We start from the raw sequence: 17,179 nt of genomic DNA on the forward strand, positions 1-17,179 counted from the left end.
AGCCAGGAGATGAATTTCCCCTCCCAAGTTTTAACAGGACAGGAGACACACCTGCTGTGAGCCATTGGTAATGCTAATATTGTTGCATAGAAATCCAGTATTTAAAACGTGTGCTGTGGGCTGACTATATAGCCCCGGGAAGTGGAATTCGTGGAGCACCCGATGAAGGAACGTCCAGTTCAGACGGTCGAAGGCCTTCTCTGTGTCAAGCGACACAGAGGCCTTTGAGTCCTAGTTTGCGAGTGCTGTGCATGAGTTCCAAAACCTTGCGGGTGTTGTCCGACCCCTCCACCCCCCCGCCCCCCACACACACACACACACACACACACTAACCCCATCTGGTCATCGTGTATTGGTTCCGGAAAAATATTTTTTAATCTGTTGGCTTGGATTTTTGCAAAAAGTTTGGCATCTGTGTTGAGTAGGGATATAGGGCGGAAATTCTGACATATTGTGTGTGATTTGCCAGGTTTAGGAAGTGTGATAATATGGGCTTGCAGGAGTTTTGATTGCGTAGCTGAAGAGAGTCACCAGTGTAGGGGACAATGTCTGGGCAAAGACTTTATAATAAGAGTTGTCAAATCTATCCGGTCCTGGGGCTTTCCCTGCTGGGAGTGTTTTTATTGTGTCCTCGACTTCATTTTTGTGTGATAGGGACCGAAAGGGTCCCTATGCTCTGGTATTAGAAGAGGCTGGGTGTCCTGTAAATAATGGTCACTGGTCACAGCCGATAAAGTAGGGTTAGATTGGTTTTCTTTGAGATTATATAGCGACTCGTAATAGGTCGCAAATGAGTTGCTGATAGCTGTAGGGGCTATGGTTTTATCTCCAGTAGCAGATAGGAGATACGGTATTTTAGAAGTGGCTTGCCTGTCTCTGAGTCTGTGAGCGAGGACTTTACTCGCCCTGTCCCCTTGGGAGTAATGCGGGGCTTTTACTTTCCACATGGACAGTCCTACCTTCCGGAGTGTGAACGTTTGCAGGTGGTTATGCGCCTCATTCATCTTGTGGCTAAAATCCAGAGATGGAGTAAGTTGGTTTTGTTTGTTGAGGTCATGCAGTGTTTTGTACCATTTAATATGTTGGGCGTGCGAGGTTTGTTTGAGAAAGTGTGCTCTCCTAATCAGTTCTCCCGTAATAACAGATTTATGCGCTAACCAAGTCATCTCTGTTGATGTTCCTTGTGTAGTGTTTTCCCTGAAGTAGTTGGTAAGGGATTCTTCTATGTGGTTGGAGAATGTCGAGTCATGTAGTAAAGTTTTTTGTTTAATCGCCATGGGCACTTATTATGGCAAATTTGTCTTTCAAGTCTAAGGTTATAGGGTCGTGGTCTGACCATGTGATGGTCGCTATGGTGCTAGCTAGCGCCTGAGTAAGGTATTGTCCCTTGACCAGGAATCTATCAATACGGATGTAGAAGTTATGTACTTGTGAAAATTACTTAACGTCCCTCTCATTTGGGTGAAGAACTCTCCAAGTGTGGTATGGGTTATGTTCGTCCAGCAGGTTTTGGTATGTTTTGCATGTTCGTGTGTTATGTGTTTGTGTGTCTCGGAGCGGTCAACCCCCTGGAGGAATCCAGTCTTTGATCTAAAATGTGGTTAAAGTCCACTATGAACATTCACCTCCGGACAGGCGTTGTCTTGGCAATTACTTTATGGAGAAAGTTACGTTGTTCCAAGTTTGGAGCGTATACATTTACTATAGTATATTCAATATAGTTGATGGTACATGTAAAGATTAACGGCCGTCAGTATCCATGAGGTGTTCACGTTCCTTTAAAGCTACTTGGTTGCTTATTAACATGGAGACTCCTTTCATTTTGAAATTAGCCGTGGCATGGTACTGGTGCGGATAAACTAGAGGTTTAAGGCAAGGAGGCTGCGTCAGGTGTGTCTCCTGGAAACATACCACATCTTGTAAAGTCTTGGGAAGGTCATGGTATAAATGATGGCGTTTAACTGGGGTGTTTAGCAACCTGACTTTGTGGTTAAGTATTTCCAAGAGTGGGTATGTGGCGAGTTGTTTGCTTATTGTCACTACCAATTGATCCAGTGATTCGCGACTCGTCCACATGAGGCTCGCCAGGGTCCATAGATAAATGAGTGTAAAAGAGGGAAGTCGTGTGTCTGTGATACACTTCACCTTAGTCGCATCATTCCCGTCGATGTTTGTTTGTCCGGAACATGAGGCATGTCGCAACCCAAAGCACTCGTTACCTATCCAGTGCTGGACAAGCAGTATTGGATACCCCCTTGCTGGCAACAGGAAGGACGATGGGGGCATCTATTTTTAATAAATATATACTTGTGTGAGAGATAATTAAATTAATGAATGGTAAAACTGACCCAGAGGAGGAAGTGTATTAGGCTCTAGTTTCTTACAATAATTGCTGGTGTTTGATTTGTAGAACACCCCTCATGTTTGCTGCCAGTAACGGACACAATGAATTAGTGAAAATTCTGCTCCACAATGATACCGATATCTCCACACAAGATGAAAAAGGTTGGACGGCTGATGATCATGCTGTAATGAACGGGCATCACGCGTAAGTTTTGCATATTTACCTACACATGAACCTACACAGGAAAAACTGGAAAAAAATGGCTGCCATTAACCAATAAAACTTCTTGTCCCAAATGAAGATGCATTGTAGAATGCCAAGCGTACCAGTGGTGTGCAGGTGGTGGTACCCTCATCCACTCATAGCCAACAGTGAAGACATATATGACCTCTTATGGTACATAACAAACATGAATACACACATTGAAACATAGGTATACATGTTTATTCTTGTATTGAAACATGTCTGCCCTAATGTTTTGTTTTGTGCTTTTTTTCCCCCTAAATAGTTGCTCACATTTAATTATTGAACATAGTTCAAGAAAAAAGTCATCTGACCCGTATGAAGGTGGTAAGAAAAAGAAAGGAGCGTCTGTGTTCAGCAATTCCAGTAAAGGAGTGGAAGGTGTATTCACTTTGGGCAGCCCTGCCACAGACAAGCAAGGTATGTATAAATGCACGGTTCATTTTGCGTCTCTTTATTGAAGAAAACACGTCTCTCGTATGCATAATGACTTAAAATTCAAACTCATATTGCAAACTCAGATGTGTTAGATCAAGAATGGCTAAAATAATGTTTTATTTCCATGATTTCATGTGTCGTTTCCATGCGTTTCCCCTATCTGGATGTAGAATTACAACAGACTCCCCAGCAGACCTCAGCCGCGAGAGATTCAGGGAAAGGTATTCTCCCTAAAATATCCAGGCAATATGTAGCATATTAGATAGAACCAGCTTGCTTTATTTAGTTTTATTTGCCTTCATTATCCTTTTTCATTTACTGCAATTTCACAATGTTGCCTTTTTAAACATGCTGTACAATCTCTTATTATTAGTTGGAACCTTTTTATAGCATTGCAAGTTGCTCTGTCACAAAACTTCCATTATCTAAATCTATGGCTGTTTTTAAAGTGGATCTGCCACGTTTGGTTTATTGAATGGTTCGATCCCTTTGGGTTATATGCTGTGAACTAAATTCATCTTTGAGAAGCTAGTTGCCCAAATGTGTGATGTTTTAGGTGTGTTCTGGAGTTTAGATTAAGTTCCCTGTCAACGCAGGTCTGTGTTGATTCCATAATATTCTTCTTCTGACCAGAGTCACTGGGAAATTACTTCGATCTCAGTGCTGAGTGATGGAGTGGGAGTTAGCATTTATTTATTTATTTTTAAAGCTCTGTGTAGTGGTATATTGAAGCTTAGCTGATGGCCTAGAAAGGATTGTATGTAGGGCCTTTTCATTTCCTTATATAGTCCTTTAAAGTCGCTTTGTCACGTCCCATCCAAAAAATAAATTAAAAAATTGATCATTTTATAAAGATAACATTTTTGAAATGCTCATAAAGGCTGTGTCGTAATTTTATTGTAATTCCAACACAGTTAATAGATATAAGCTAAAGCGTGGACTACCTTGACCTACATAATTTTTTCCTCCACTTGACAAAAGGCAGAGCTAACAGTCAAGTTTTGTCCCCCAACCTTCACTAGTGACAACTGTGGGAAAAGGCATGCTCATCGCAAGACAATATCTATGGAGGCTCCCACGGTCTTGCATGATTCTCCATAGACATCAGTGTTGTACTTTTGTGCATGCACGAGAGTTCAGCATTGACATAGGCTCCTGCCGGATGAAGCACCATGAGTTGAAGGAAGAAAGAGAAGTAGATTTCTCCTCCGCCGCTCCCCTGGACAACCATACACCAAGCAGCGATGTCATAATCGGGGGTCTTTGAAAAATATGCAAATACCCCAGTAGGGAACAGAGCCGCTTTAAATATTGTGGCTCTACTAGTGACGCCTGCCTACCCACCTCAATGTATTTTATAAATCCCTGTACAAATGAATGGTTGGTAGCTTTGTAAGGGGTCTATTTCAGGTAATTCACTAAGAAAATAGTGAGCACCCCACCATATTTCTGCTTTTCAGTTCTATAGAAAGTATGGTCATTTCAGTTGGTCTAAAGCTTGGGGAATTGTTGCAAATGTAGGAGCTTCAAATGCAAGTTGTTATATAATGCATTTAAATAATCCGTCAGATTCAGCTGGAAGTGTCTCATCGTGGCTTCCTACCCCAGTAATATCCATAGAATGTTTTGTGGAGAATGCAGACGATTAGAGCATTATATCACATCCACCTCCATTTAAAAACCAAGCTTCATTCTAATTAGCTACTTAATGGAATAAAGCTAGATTTCAAATCCCGATCCATGATCGCAGAGGAAGAATGGCTATCTGGCAGACCGGGCTTTCATTGACCATGCTTTGAGTGTTCACAATTTGCAGCTTGACTTGCTGATCAAAGGAACAATGGAAACTACCCAAAGCTGAGATCAAGTTTTCTAAATAAAATTAAACCACTATTTCTAGCTATAATATTGTATTTAATGAAACCTTTAATGTCTTTTCTCATGCGTGTAGCTGGCTTCTGTTTTTGTTTCTGCTATTTTATATTTACTCTCACAATTTGAAGTTTTAATATTTATGCTTTATTTGTGTTGCTTTCTGGTTTGGTTACCGAAGCTTGTTTTGTGTACATTGTTCATTTTCAGTGTTTAAACATTTGATTTGTATGCTTTCTATTTAGTGACTGATGATTTTTCTCAAGTGGACTCTGAAAGAAGGTGGGACATCTCCTGACTGTGCTGTTACTGTAATTTATATGTATATTCTATATATCAAGGAAGTGGGAAATATTCGACTCTGTACCTGTCTCCCCCATATTGTGTCTTAGCACCTGCCTTCCCGTTAGTTATTGTTCTGGCTATTTCTTCTCTGTGTCTCTTGAATTCTCCCTATCTTGTCTTTTGTGGCTTTGTGTATATATACTACCCAGGCCTAAAATTTACTCATCACCTTGAAACCCATGTGAATAGCATTTGGATTATGCATAGCATGACATGTCCATATTTGTGAATGCTCGGGTGTATTTGTTTGGAGTGTCCATGTGTGTATAAATGTAGCACTGTGTATGTGGAGTTTCAGATGTTTTGTGGGGAGTGTCATTGTGTACATGTGAATGCACAGTTGTATATGATCTCTTTGAATGTCACTTTTTAACTCTTCCTATCACCAATTTTCCATTCTCTCCTCATCCTTGTCAAATCTCCCTTACTCTTATCCTCTTTTTTCCACATCACCTCTCCCAGTGTCCCCTTCCTCCCCTACAAATGGCCTCTTTCTCACAGTCAATGTCCCCTTCTCTTTCTAAATATCCAAATGGTACGCAAAAAAAAATCAAATGTCACTTCTCGTTACACTTCAGTTTTTATTTTCCCAAATTCTTATGATGTCCCCTACTGCTTGCTTACTTTAGGGCAGATATTCTCATTCCTGGTGTCCATTGACACAAGGCAGCCAAAGGGAGCAGAACTTCACTATTTCTAAACATAGCTACCTTTTGATTTGCTGTGTAGTCACATGAAGTATCATTACAGAGTGAGGCAATGTGTGCTGAGTTTGAAATAGTCAGATAATAGTGTTTTGGGCCCACACTGTTCCTTTCCATGCTCTGCATTTGCACTGCTCCGTGACCTTCCAGAGTCTTGTTGGGTTGCCAGGTTAATTTTAAAACTAAAGCGTTCCAGTTGGCTAATACTAAAATTTCTACATTTTTGCCTGTTTTTGGTTATTGCAAACCTAGCTGGGAACTTCATTGTCCCCTCTATTCTTGGATGTATGTCCGGTGGGGGGTGAGGCTGGAATACACCACAGTAGAACATTTGTTATCCATTGTTTTTTGTTTGTTTTTTAACTACCAAACAGTTTGGAAAGTGCCCAACACAAATTATATGTCGTTTGTATTTTTTTTTTATATAGTACTCAAAATAGAATTAATGGTACAAAGTACACCACATGTGTAGACTTGCCAAACTTTTTTGTTTATTTTGTAGATAAATTTATTTAAACGATATATACATATATTACAAGACTAACACTGGGTATTGCTATTAATGTTCCCAGTACCTCACAAAGGTCTGCTGCCGCTGATTCTTGGCCTTCATCTGATGATGATTTTGATTTTAGCCCACAGGTAAGTCCTAAATGCTTAACTACGGAAATCTCTCAATTTGAAAGTGATGCAAGGGTCTGAATTATTATAGTGTACATGTCATGATACATACACAACATTTGTAAGCAATAAAAGTACATCAAATGTCATCTATTCATTATAGGTTTAATACTTGCTTTTATAATTGGGGGAATGAAGCGCTTTGTAAAGGGTTTACAACTTTAACGACTCTAATTAAACAATGTTTATTATCAAAAAAATATGAACATTGTTTTTAAACAATGTATATGAAACTAAAGGGGTTGAAAGAGAGTCTTCTGAAAACTTGCTGTTAAAAACATCAGTGTATCGTTACCTTTTTCTTGATTTATCATGTCAAAGATCCCTTGGGCTTCTAAGACCTTTAACAAGGCTTTGCAAATGCTTTTTTTGGGGTTTTTTGGGTGGGGTGGTTCCTTTTAAAGTTGTCAGTAAACCAAACTCTCCTTTTGTGCGTCTCGAATGGTATTATTTATGTTTTTACTTATTACAATTTTAATGTTTGGGGGAGTTGTTTGGTTTTTAGGCTATACATTTTGGTGCTTAAATTAATGTTTTTTTTTTTTTTATTTGTTTTTTTTTCTTTTTTTTTAGAAAGCGCCAAAACCTAATCTGAAAAAACTATTCCACACCAAGACAAATGGTTAGCAATTATTTTGTTTCCCTCCAGCTTGTGCCATGTTACCAGAATGTTTGCCTAAAATGTATAATTTTTGTTTTTGTTTGTTTTGATGTAGTTAACCAAAAAGATAGTATTACCTCCGCACAACCCGTAGCCTTCTCTCTGCAAAATAAATCCAATAGTGAAGACGAGTCGTTTCGTGCTAGTGACGATGAAGATCCACCCCAGCCTAGACATTTTCCCCAAGCTATTTCCTTCCCTCGTCCTGTGCAATTTACACCTGGCTCCTTTGCAAAGCTTTCCCAGATGCCTTCTTCCCTCTTTTCTCTTAATAAGGTAAAATGTCTGTCAATGCTTGTGCGTGACTACATAATTTATTGATCGTGTTTTTTTGTTTGTTTTATTTATTTTTCAATAAATTAAGCAGATGATATGTGTGGAGATATTAAAAAGGGAGCCTCCAAATCCCATTCATGTTTCAACAAGCCTGATCAACAAGCCTGTTCGAATACAAAGCCCATCTCAAATGTCAAAGATGCTGAGCCTTGCTCTGTCAGTCAAAGGGAGAATAAGGATGATGGTGGTGATCAGGCGAGTGATCAAAATGAGGAGGATAATGTTGGTCAAGATGTATCTGAAAATGTTGAAGAAAGTCAAGATGAGGACAATGCATCTGAAAAGGAAGCAGGTTTGTCTGATGAGGAGGAAGAAGGTGGTATGTCTGGTGAAGATGAAGACGGTGGGATATCTGGTGAAGATGAAGAAGGTGGTATGTCTGGTGAAGATGAGGAAGACGGATCTGGTGAAGATGAAGAAGGTGGTATGTCTGGTGAAGAAGATGTAGCACAAGTATCTTCAAGTGAAGAAGGTATAGAACAAGTGTCTTCAAATGAAGAAGATAAATATAGAAAGGATGTGAAATGCAAAGATGAAATGGAAAATGGTGAATCTGATAATGACAATGGACAAAAAACTGAAGACTTTGTTCTTCAAGGAAAAGCAGGCAGTGAAAAAGAGCAGGATAAGTTAGACAGTGCATTTGTTGCTTCAAATAGCATTAAGCAAAATGAGGATAATAACAAGTCTGTATGTTTTACAGATGAAATTCAGGGAATCCTGTCTCACTCTTTCCAAGATACAAAAGCTATTTCAGACTGCAGTGATGTTCCCGTTTCACTAATAATAGGATTTTATGAGATTCCTGATGTAAATACAGTGGATGGTGTGGGAAGCGATGTAACTTCATTAACATCTGGTTTAAAATCTCAGGGTCACGCAAGAGATCACAGAGAAATGAACGAACAAACTCTTCAAGACTGTAAACAAAAGACCAGCCTTATGTGTCGCACTGGAAGCGAGACTATAGAACGTGACAGTAATTCACCAGACAAACCATTCAGTAAGACACAAAATAACAAGGAGTCCGTTAAAAATGGTCAGGTAGAGTCAAGTTTGAAAGGTGAAGATGCTACAAGTTTTCAAAGTGCACATTCTTGGGGTGTAAGCAGTGAACATGTAAGTAGTAAAATAAATAAGTATTGGACGAATGAACATTTTTGTTTAGGTATTCCCTGAATGCGAAACTATCATTGATTTGACTATAAAATGTATATTTGGTTAACAGTAATACCAACTACCTTTAGCTCTATGTAGAAAGTCCTGTCTTACTTTTATAGTTACATTTCAAGTCGTGTGTAGTTTCTTTTTGTTTTTTTTGTTTTGTTTTGTTTTTCTGACCCATACAGAGTTATTTACTAATGTGAGAATTAAAGGGGAATTCAAGGTGAATTTAAAATTGAAGGCCAGAGTAGTTGACTAAAAAGCAGACACATTTTTTTTTTTTTCTTTTTTTTTTTTTTAACTTAACCCCTTAAGGACACATGACATGTGTGACATGTCATAGTTTGGTCCTTAAGGGGTTAAATTTGAAATTCACTTTAAATTCACCTTGAATTTTCATTTTAGTAAATAACCCTGATAATGTGATATGGTAATACGATTTACGTTCAATAACTACTGTATGTAGCTTAAAGATGAGAAAGAAACACATGTCCCTGAAAGAGGGGGAATTTCATAGAAGCGTAATCCTAGCTAATAGATGAAAACATTATTTTTCTTTGAAGGATAAAAGTAAAAAAACATTCTCACAGAGCCATGATAGTACAATTTACATTAAATCACTATGCAGGTTGAAGGCTTAGTAAAGTTAAAAAAGGGACATTTTAATAGCTACGCAACAAATGTTTGTTTATTTATTACTGGCATTTATAAAACGCCAACATATTCTGCAGTGCTGTACAATTGGGAAAGACAACACAATAAGAACAGACCGATACAACAGGTAGAGGGCACTGCCAATGAGCTTACAATCTAAAGGTTGAAATGGGGAGATGAGACAAGAGGTAGCAGAGGGAAATGTTGTATTACTCCTAATTATTACCAAGTTTTGATTAAACATTTTCTCTGGTATTTCCTTAGATCTAAGTCATAGTGAATGTACTAATCATAATTTCTAGGAGTTTCTTATTGGGTCTCTGTGCCAGCTTACCTTAATGCAGTATGCATGCAACCATGACAACATAGCCATTTATGCACAGTCCCAGCTGCAGTGACGCAATATTGCATCATGCAGAGTACTTTGCCAGTGGCAGCGTGCAGTTACTTGAAGAAACATGTACTATCCTCTGCCGATTGCAAGTCTATAAGAATTTTTTGGAAATACAGAAAATACACAAAATTAGGCCATTCTTTCAGGGCTGATGTTTTCAAAGGCCTAGTTGGAAAAAATTGTAAATGCATTAAATTGTTTTGTGTTAGAGGCAAACACGAGCTATATAGGTTGGAACAGTTGAGGGATACATAACTAATTTAGGTTCAAAACCGTTCTGTAATAGAAATACTTTATTAAGCCTGTCGTTTCTGTTTGTAGGATGATCCATCTGATGATGAGGGTGATGATAAAGAATGTAGTGAGTTTGAAGACCATATAGAAGAAGGTGCAGTTAAAGCAGACCTAGCCAGCTCCCTTACAGAAGATAAATTACAAGGTGCTGCAGATCCTGTTGGAAGGAAAGGTGTGTGTGTCTGGCAAATTACAGATGACTATGATTTAATGTAGGGGTTCTGGGGTGTGTAGCCTGTCCCTGCAGGCTCAGCAGAGTAAATATTGCCTGTTCTGCTGCCTATGGCAATCTTAGTGTCTTTTAGTCCAACAGCCACTAGAGGGACTTCCTGGATTAGATCCTGCAAACCTTGCAGCACTGATGCTCATCATCTCTATGTTTTACATGGATTTACTGAATGGATGTTGAACGCTTCCCATAGAGTTGCATTGAGTTAATACACCTTGATGACCGGATGCTGACTGGTGCTGTGCAACGATTTGCTGTGCATGCGCACTAGCCTATATTAAGGTCTCCATTTGTGCTGCTTCTTACTCAGCGTCACTGATCATATCATCATGTATTTTAAAGTAACTGTTTCTAGTGCATTGTGATATTTTTATTTATTTTTTATTCTTTCAGTAACGCTAATGTCTGAACTGGGACTAGAAGAGGATGATGTGGAATCTCCTTGGGATTCGGAGGTAGGAATTTATTAAATACAAGCAGCAAACTGTCTGTTATATGAGCGCTGTTCCGTTCATGTTATATTAATGTCATGTTATCCATTTACAATACAACTATTTGTCAATATTTAGGTGCTTCATTTATTGTAACATTTTGATAGTTTAATTGGGGTAAATGTGTAGTAAAATAATGTATGTGGATTTTGTTTACTGATATCTTAAAGACATTAGAAGTGCTTTAAAATTTTTAATTAAGAAATTTGATTGTCTTTCTTCTGATGATACAAATGCAGAAAGAAAAGTCCTGCGCTCACTCCATCACTGGGCGGCTGCAATGACTACAGTACACCTCAGCCCCAATATATAGTAAAAACCAAAGAAAAACAAGTTACCTGCACTCTCTCCTTAATCCCTTAAACAAATGGAGGTTTTTTAGTTACCTCTAATGGCCATGAGAGGATGAGCCCACCTGTCAACATCAAGGCAGACCCCCCTAGGTGGGTCCTAACTCTAACCAGTCACCTTGCTTCCTTTCTTTCTTCTGATGATGACCACAGATACATATTTATTACATAAAAGGGTATTCGACTGGAGGAATGGAGCTCTTACAATCTTTGTGCTTCCTCTTCTTCCTCCTAAGTTTATTTTCCTACATCCTGCCTAGCAGAACATAACTGAATCTCTACATGTGCAGTGCAGCAGTATGTACAGTTTTTTGTTTTGTTTTTGGGGAGGAAGAAATTCAGTTCAGCAATTAAAGGGACACTCCAGGCACCCAGACCAATCCTGCCCATTGGAGTGGTCTGGGTGCCAACTCCCACTACTCTTAACCCTGCAAGTGTAATTATTGCAGTTTTTTATAAACTGCAATAATTACCTTGCAGGGTTAACTCCACCTCCAGTGTCGCTCAAATCCCCATAGGAAAACATTGCATTGCATGCGCATTAGGTCTCCCCGGCCGGTGGGCGGGATCAGTCTTGCCAACCGGCCGACGGAGTAAGAAGGAGGAGTAGCGCGGAGGAGGAGACCGCAACGAGGGACTTCTTCGCTGCCTCAGGTAAGTGACTGAGGGGGTTTTCACCCTTTCAGTAACTGGGGATTGGGGGGTGGGAGGGAGAGGGTACCTCCAGTGCCAGGAAAACAGATTGTTTTCCTGGCACTGGAGATTCCCTTTAAGCAGAATTAAAAAAAACTAACCAACATGCAGCCTGTCTACACACCCTCTCTTATAGTCATGATCTTGTGCAGGTCAGGGATGAGACTCAAACTGGGGTTAACTTCAGGGTCTTTATTTTTTTATCTTGGACATTATAGTAAGAACAGGATATCCTATAATAGAAATTATAGGAATGGGAGAGAGAGAAAACAGAACCGAATAACCGATTACAGGTGAGAATAACTAGGCTATGAAGTAAAGGGTTTAGACAATAAGTCCAAAGTGGACGTTAGGTAAACCTCTAAATGAAGTTATAGGTAGGAGATTACAAATAATCCTATAAGAGAAATTCTAGGTACGAATCTTGAGGGAAAACAGGATTTAGGCAATATGCCCCAGAGCAGGATATAAAGAAACAGGGAAACCTATAAGAGAGAGAATGAGATCCTATTAATGAAATAATAAGTTACAGGAAAACAAAATAGCGACTAAAACAGAACTAGAGAGAAATATAAAGATTACGTTATAAAGGGTTTTTAGTTGTCCAGTCTCTTTGGATTAGAGGTTGTACTGCAGTAACAGGTATTTTATTTATCTGGAATGTTTGTAAATCCAATGTAGGAGTAACGTGCGTAGCCACAAAGTAATACTAAAGTAAAGTCCAGTATAGAATTAAGCAAGTTGGATGTCAAGCAGGAGTTTAGGGTTGTTTAGGCTGGTATGGAGCAGGTCTGTAGATAAAGCAGGTAGGTAGAGTTGTTCAGGCACCTCTGGAGCAGGTTGGTGAGTAAAGCAGGTTGTGAATCCAATAAGGTAAGTCCACAGGTTATAACACAGAAACCAGGATTTGAAGTATTTCAGGCAATCATCAACTTCAATGTCAAGGCCATGAGGTGAGTTGGATCTGAATTAGTCCAGGCAGGTGAGGATGAGATGTGCCAGTGAATAGGGAGGCCACTAGTGGCAAATAAAATCAGTGCAGGAACTTGCTTTTTAAAGGAACAGAATAAACCGAACAAAAAGTCCTGTTTGTCAGGATAGGATCCTGACATTAACTTCCAAAACCCGTGACTGAGTGGAAACCTGGTCAGCTGACCTTTTCCCTAATCTTTTATTCAGATCATTGACTTGCTGTTGCTCACATCTTACACTGTGTTTGTGAGTGCCATAAAACAAGGTTTACGCCAAGCCAATCGGCTGTTCCAGTTGAAGATCCCAAGTGTCACCACGTGTTGGACCCAATGAAAATGCATATTTGTAAAGGTTACATTTCCAGTGCCTCTGTGACTATTATCTCTCCCTACAAAATCCCCCAAAATCTCACATTTCTTCCATTCGTAATAATGTAATGCCTCCTTGTGATCATTAGGATAATTTGTATATAGATGAATGCAATTGGTTTTGAACTTTGTCTTTCTTATTTGATTGTATTATTTTTGTAGGCCTCTTTGGAGAGCCCCAGAAAACAGTCTAGTAGCAAGTTAGCTCACACATCAAATGAAGGTACGTTTGTATTGTAAAATGCAAGGATTTTTCTTAACGTGAATGTATGTTTTAAAAATTGCCGTCTCAGTGACCTTAAATTCCACTTTAGAACATGAGTAGGATTTTTAGAATGTAGTAAAAATCCTGTATGTAGTTCACAAAATCCTCAAAATGGAAAGTTTTAGGAGTTTTTTATTTTTTATTTTGTTTTTTACTGGTTTAAATTCACCCTGATTTAAGTAATTCCTAAAATATTCATGACTAACATCTGCATGTTGTAAGACAGCCAATGAAATGCCTGCTGTATGCACAGCAGCTCCTATTTTCACACACCAGCCAGAATACTATACAAATTATGCAGATGAACACATTTTCACTCTTTTTCTATTCCTGGACACATGGTTAAGTCAAAGCATTGCCTTAAAACGTCACTCTAAGTACCATAGCCTCAGTAGTTGGAGGATGCTGTAATGTTTTGGATGACATCCACCATTTTATTCCCTTTCCAAATCGTTTTGTTAAAAGATAAAATAAAAAAAAGGGTCTCTCCTGGCACCTACAGCCAGGTTTGAACCTTCGTCTTTTCTTCATGACCAGGCAAAAAAAAAAAACCTTGTATGGCATCTGATCAAAATATCCAGAGTATACTGGCCATTAAATCTTGATTCAGGAAGTATTAGGTCATATTCCTGTAGCACGTCCACGTGGAGAATCCAAACTAACTGTGTCTACCATAGTAAGAACATTATTATACAGGTACAACAAGATGTTTCTCAGAGTGAGAGACAATGGATGTAACTTGACAAAACTCAATAGAACAGGATCAGGACAGGCAAAGTATGGGAATCGGTTAACCCTGCACTGCCTTATGTAGAAAATGCAGAGTGCATGTACCTCCCCTGCTTTATTCGCTACAATAAACACTGACAAAGAGTATACAGAGTGAAGGAAGGAAGAACGGCTACTTTTTGGGAAGTGACCTTTCTGCTTTAATGTTAGGAGTTAACCAAAATGGCCTCTAATGTGCGGTTATTCCCTTTCCCAACCCGTAATCCATCCTCCCTATTACCTATTGGTTTTGTATAGTGGAAACTGCTTAGTAAATTAGTTTTTGTATATTTCTCGCATTGTGGTTTTTTTCTGGCTCTTAGAAAAAGCGCTTACACCAAGTTAATTATTTAGTTAAGACTGTTTGTTTTATATTTGAGGCTTGGTTTTGACTTTCTTCATTCTTCTACATCCATGGGTGTAAGTGTGCTGTCTGTGTTTGTGTGATAGTGTGTATTCCTTTACTAAATTTTATATGTGACATTTATTGCATCATGTTTGAAGTGTGTGTTTTGATTCATTCACTAGATCTGTATTACAGCCCTTCTTTTCTAAGTCCATCAAGGAACTGTAAGATGCCAACTCATGACGTATGGCAGTCTTTTGGCCAAAGTGGTATGGACGTGTCCTCACAAACCCACTGCAATAACCATACTGACAAGCCTGACCGCAATAACCCGCTCTGTATTTCTGCCATACTAATGAATTAGCTCTGTTCGCTCTCCTTATGTGCTATGGAGCTCAGCTTACCTGCGGAAAAAAATATTGTGGCCTTGCATGCATGTTGGGTTTTCTTATAAACTAAAATAACTTAAAATATTGTTTTGTCTTCTTGTTCCCGGCTTAAATTCAGAGTTGTCCAAGAAGAGTACAGATGTGGAAATAAACAAGGTATTACTAATTATTCTCATTGACCCAGCAAAATAAATCTGAATTCTCTTATTGATTACTTTGTATTTTGGTTTTAAACAGAAGCAGACCGTCAGCATTATTTTACCCGCAAAGGATGTCTCTCCGAAGTACCCGTATGTTAAAGCAAGTGAAAGTAATGTCAAGTCAGGTACATTTTTAATAATTATTTTGCAAATGATTACCTGTCTACTACGCCTTTATACACTTTCCTAATTAAACGTTGTGCAATTTTGTTTATATATTTATTATTATTTTTTTACATTTTTTTTTAGATTTAATGGCAGACTTGGGGCTAGATGATGCTGATGATATAGAAGGTAGTGTTGTCTGTATTTTTGTTTTTGTTTTGTTTGTTTAATTCACATTTTATGTGTGTGCCTAATCTAGGAAGGAAAATAAAAATCCATATACAGAGAAATCATTGTGTGAGAATGTGAGCGAAAACATTTTGTTTGCATGAGACTCTTAAATAAACATACACCCATTTCAAGTCCCTTATAGAAAGGCTATAGTTGGCCACAATGTGGGAATCTGAGCATTCAATCCAGACATTCTCCTTTCTTTTTCTGCCTCCAAATCTTTATTTGTGTCTAAACTGTGTATATTTTGTACTCTGATTTTGTGTAGTGTTTGTAGTAACATTTACCATTTCTAGTATTTTTTTTTTTTTTTTTGTATCGTGGATTATTTTATTGATATACCCATGTCTTGTAGATGTAATGTAATAGCTAGTCATAAATGTCAAGAAAACTAAATGTAATACCACTTCCATTTTATAATGCTTAGTGATAAGATAACCAAATCAATTCATATGTAAAAACATAAATGATTTATCCGGGCCATTGATATTGGAAGTCGATGGATCAAATTTACAGTAGTGCTTACCCCAAAAATATACCAATATCTGCAGCAAGTATTCAGATATGATACTGTTATATGTCAACAGAGAAATTTGAATTCCCTTGCAATGGAACAATTGGGACAATTTACTCCATATATTATTGATAGAATAATTTCAGTTAAATTTAACTATTTCTAGTAGTATATCGCAGTCATATACTGATTATGATGGGAGATCTGCTTTCCTTAAAGTATAACGTGGTGCACTTGTGCTTAATAAAGTAAATCCGTTATACTTTTCTGTGTACAGCCGGTGAGCACATTTTAATATATCTACATATATTTTTATTTTATTTTTTTAAATTAGTGCAAGTTACAATCATTGTTTATTAGGTTTGCCTGCATAGATGGCTGGTGGTTTAATGAGCAGGGCAGTATGCAGCTATCAGCAAAGCCACGGCCCACAACTTGTCTTTTGTGGGAGCAGGAAAAAACGTTGTCCAAGTTTGTATGCAGTGTGCAAATGCTGCAAGCACATGTTGGACAAAATTAACAGACAACCTGAAACTATCATAATGGGCTGATTGACAGCTCTGAGATGCAGGATTGGAGCTGCAGAATTATTGTTATTCCTGTTCATTTGATTAATCTTATAGACTTTATTGAAGTTGCATTGACAGTTACAATGTATTACATATATTCAATTCGCTTTATTAGAAATGTAGATATATTTATGTGGAGCTATGTACATTTTAAAAGTTATCAAGTAATAAACTTGCATATGCACTTTCTGCCACAAGGTGGGAGTGTTGGGTCTTGTGCAGAATTTAATATACTTTCAGATTGATTTTCAAAATCTACTGGTCCTAGCAGCCCGAGGTATCATTGAACTGTAGACAATGACAAACGGTTCTTGAGATCTATTTCCTTTCCGTCTTTTGCTAATTAATTTATGCTTATAGAAAATTTGAAGGATCACTATAGGGTCAAACATGTATTCCTGACCATATAGTGTTAACACCACCATTGTCTGCCTACCTTTAAGTCATCAGAAATAATCACCCCTAAATCCCTTTCCTCAGATGTTGAGGTTAGGACTCTATCAAATATTCTGTACTCTGCCCTTGGGTTTTTACGTCTAAGATGCATTATCTTGCACTT

The 17,179-nt window shown here is 38.3% G+C and overlaps 1 protein-coding gene across 1 annotated transcript in view; it reads left to right on the forward strand.

The window, feature by feature from the left end:
* Positions 1–17,179, forward strand: part of ANKRD26 (ankyrin repeat domain containing 26) — a 72,003-nt gene that overhangs the window by 20,963 nt on the left and 33,861 nt on the right. Inside the window, exons 5-19 of the mRNA XM_063446116.1 lie at positions 2,411–2,548; positions 2,853–3,007; positions 3,196–3,246; positions 5,143–5,179; positions 6,519–6,588; positions 7,201–7,249; positions 7,344–7,571; positions 7,653–8,743; positions 10,158–10,302; positions 10,753–10,814; positions 13,396–13,456; positions 14,795–14,881; positions 15,120–15,157; positions 15,239–15,326; positions 15,451–15,495. Coding sequence (XP_063302186.1) covers positions 2,411–2,548; positions 2,853–3,007; positions 3,196–3,246; positions 5,143–5,179; positions 6,519–6,588; positions 7,201–7,249; positions 7,344–7,571; positions 7,653–8,743; positions 10,158–10,302; positions 10,753–10,814; positions 13,396–13,456; positions 14,795–14,881; positions 15,120–15,157; positions 15,239–15,326; positions 15,451–15,495 — 2,345 coding nt within the window. The remainder of the gene's footprint in view (positions 1–2,410; positions 2,549–2,852; positions 3,008–3,195; positions 3,247–5,142; positions 5,180–6,518; positions 6,589–7,200; positions 7,250–7,343; positions 7,572–7,652; positions 8,744–10,157; positions 10,303–10,752; positions 10,815–13,395; positions 13,457–14,794; positions 14,882–15,119; positions 15,158–15,238; positions 15,327–15,450; positions 15,496–17,179) is intronic.

Source organism: Pelobates fuscus, chromosome 3, assembly GCF_036172605.1.
Source record: "Pelobates fuscus isolate aPelFus1 chromosome 3, aPelFus1.pri, whole genome shotgun sequence".
Taxonomy (NCBI): Eukaryota; Metazoa; Chordata; class Amphibia; order Anura; family Pelobatidae; genus Pelobates; species Pelobates fuscus.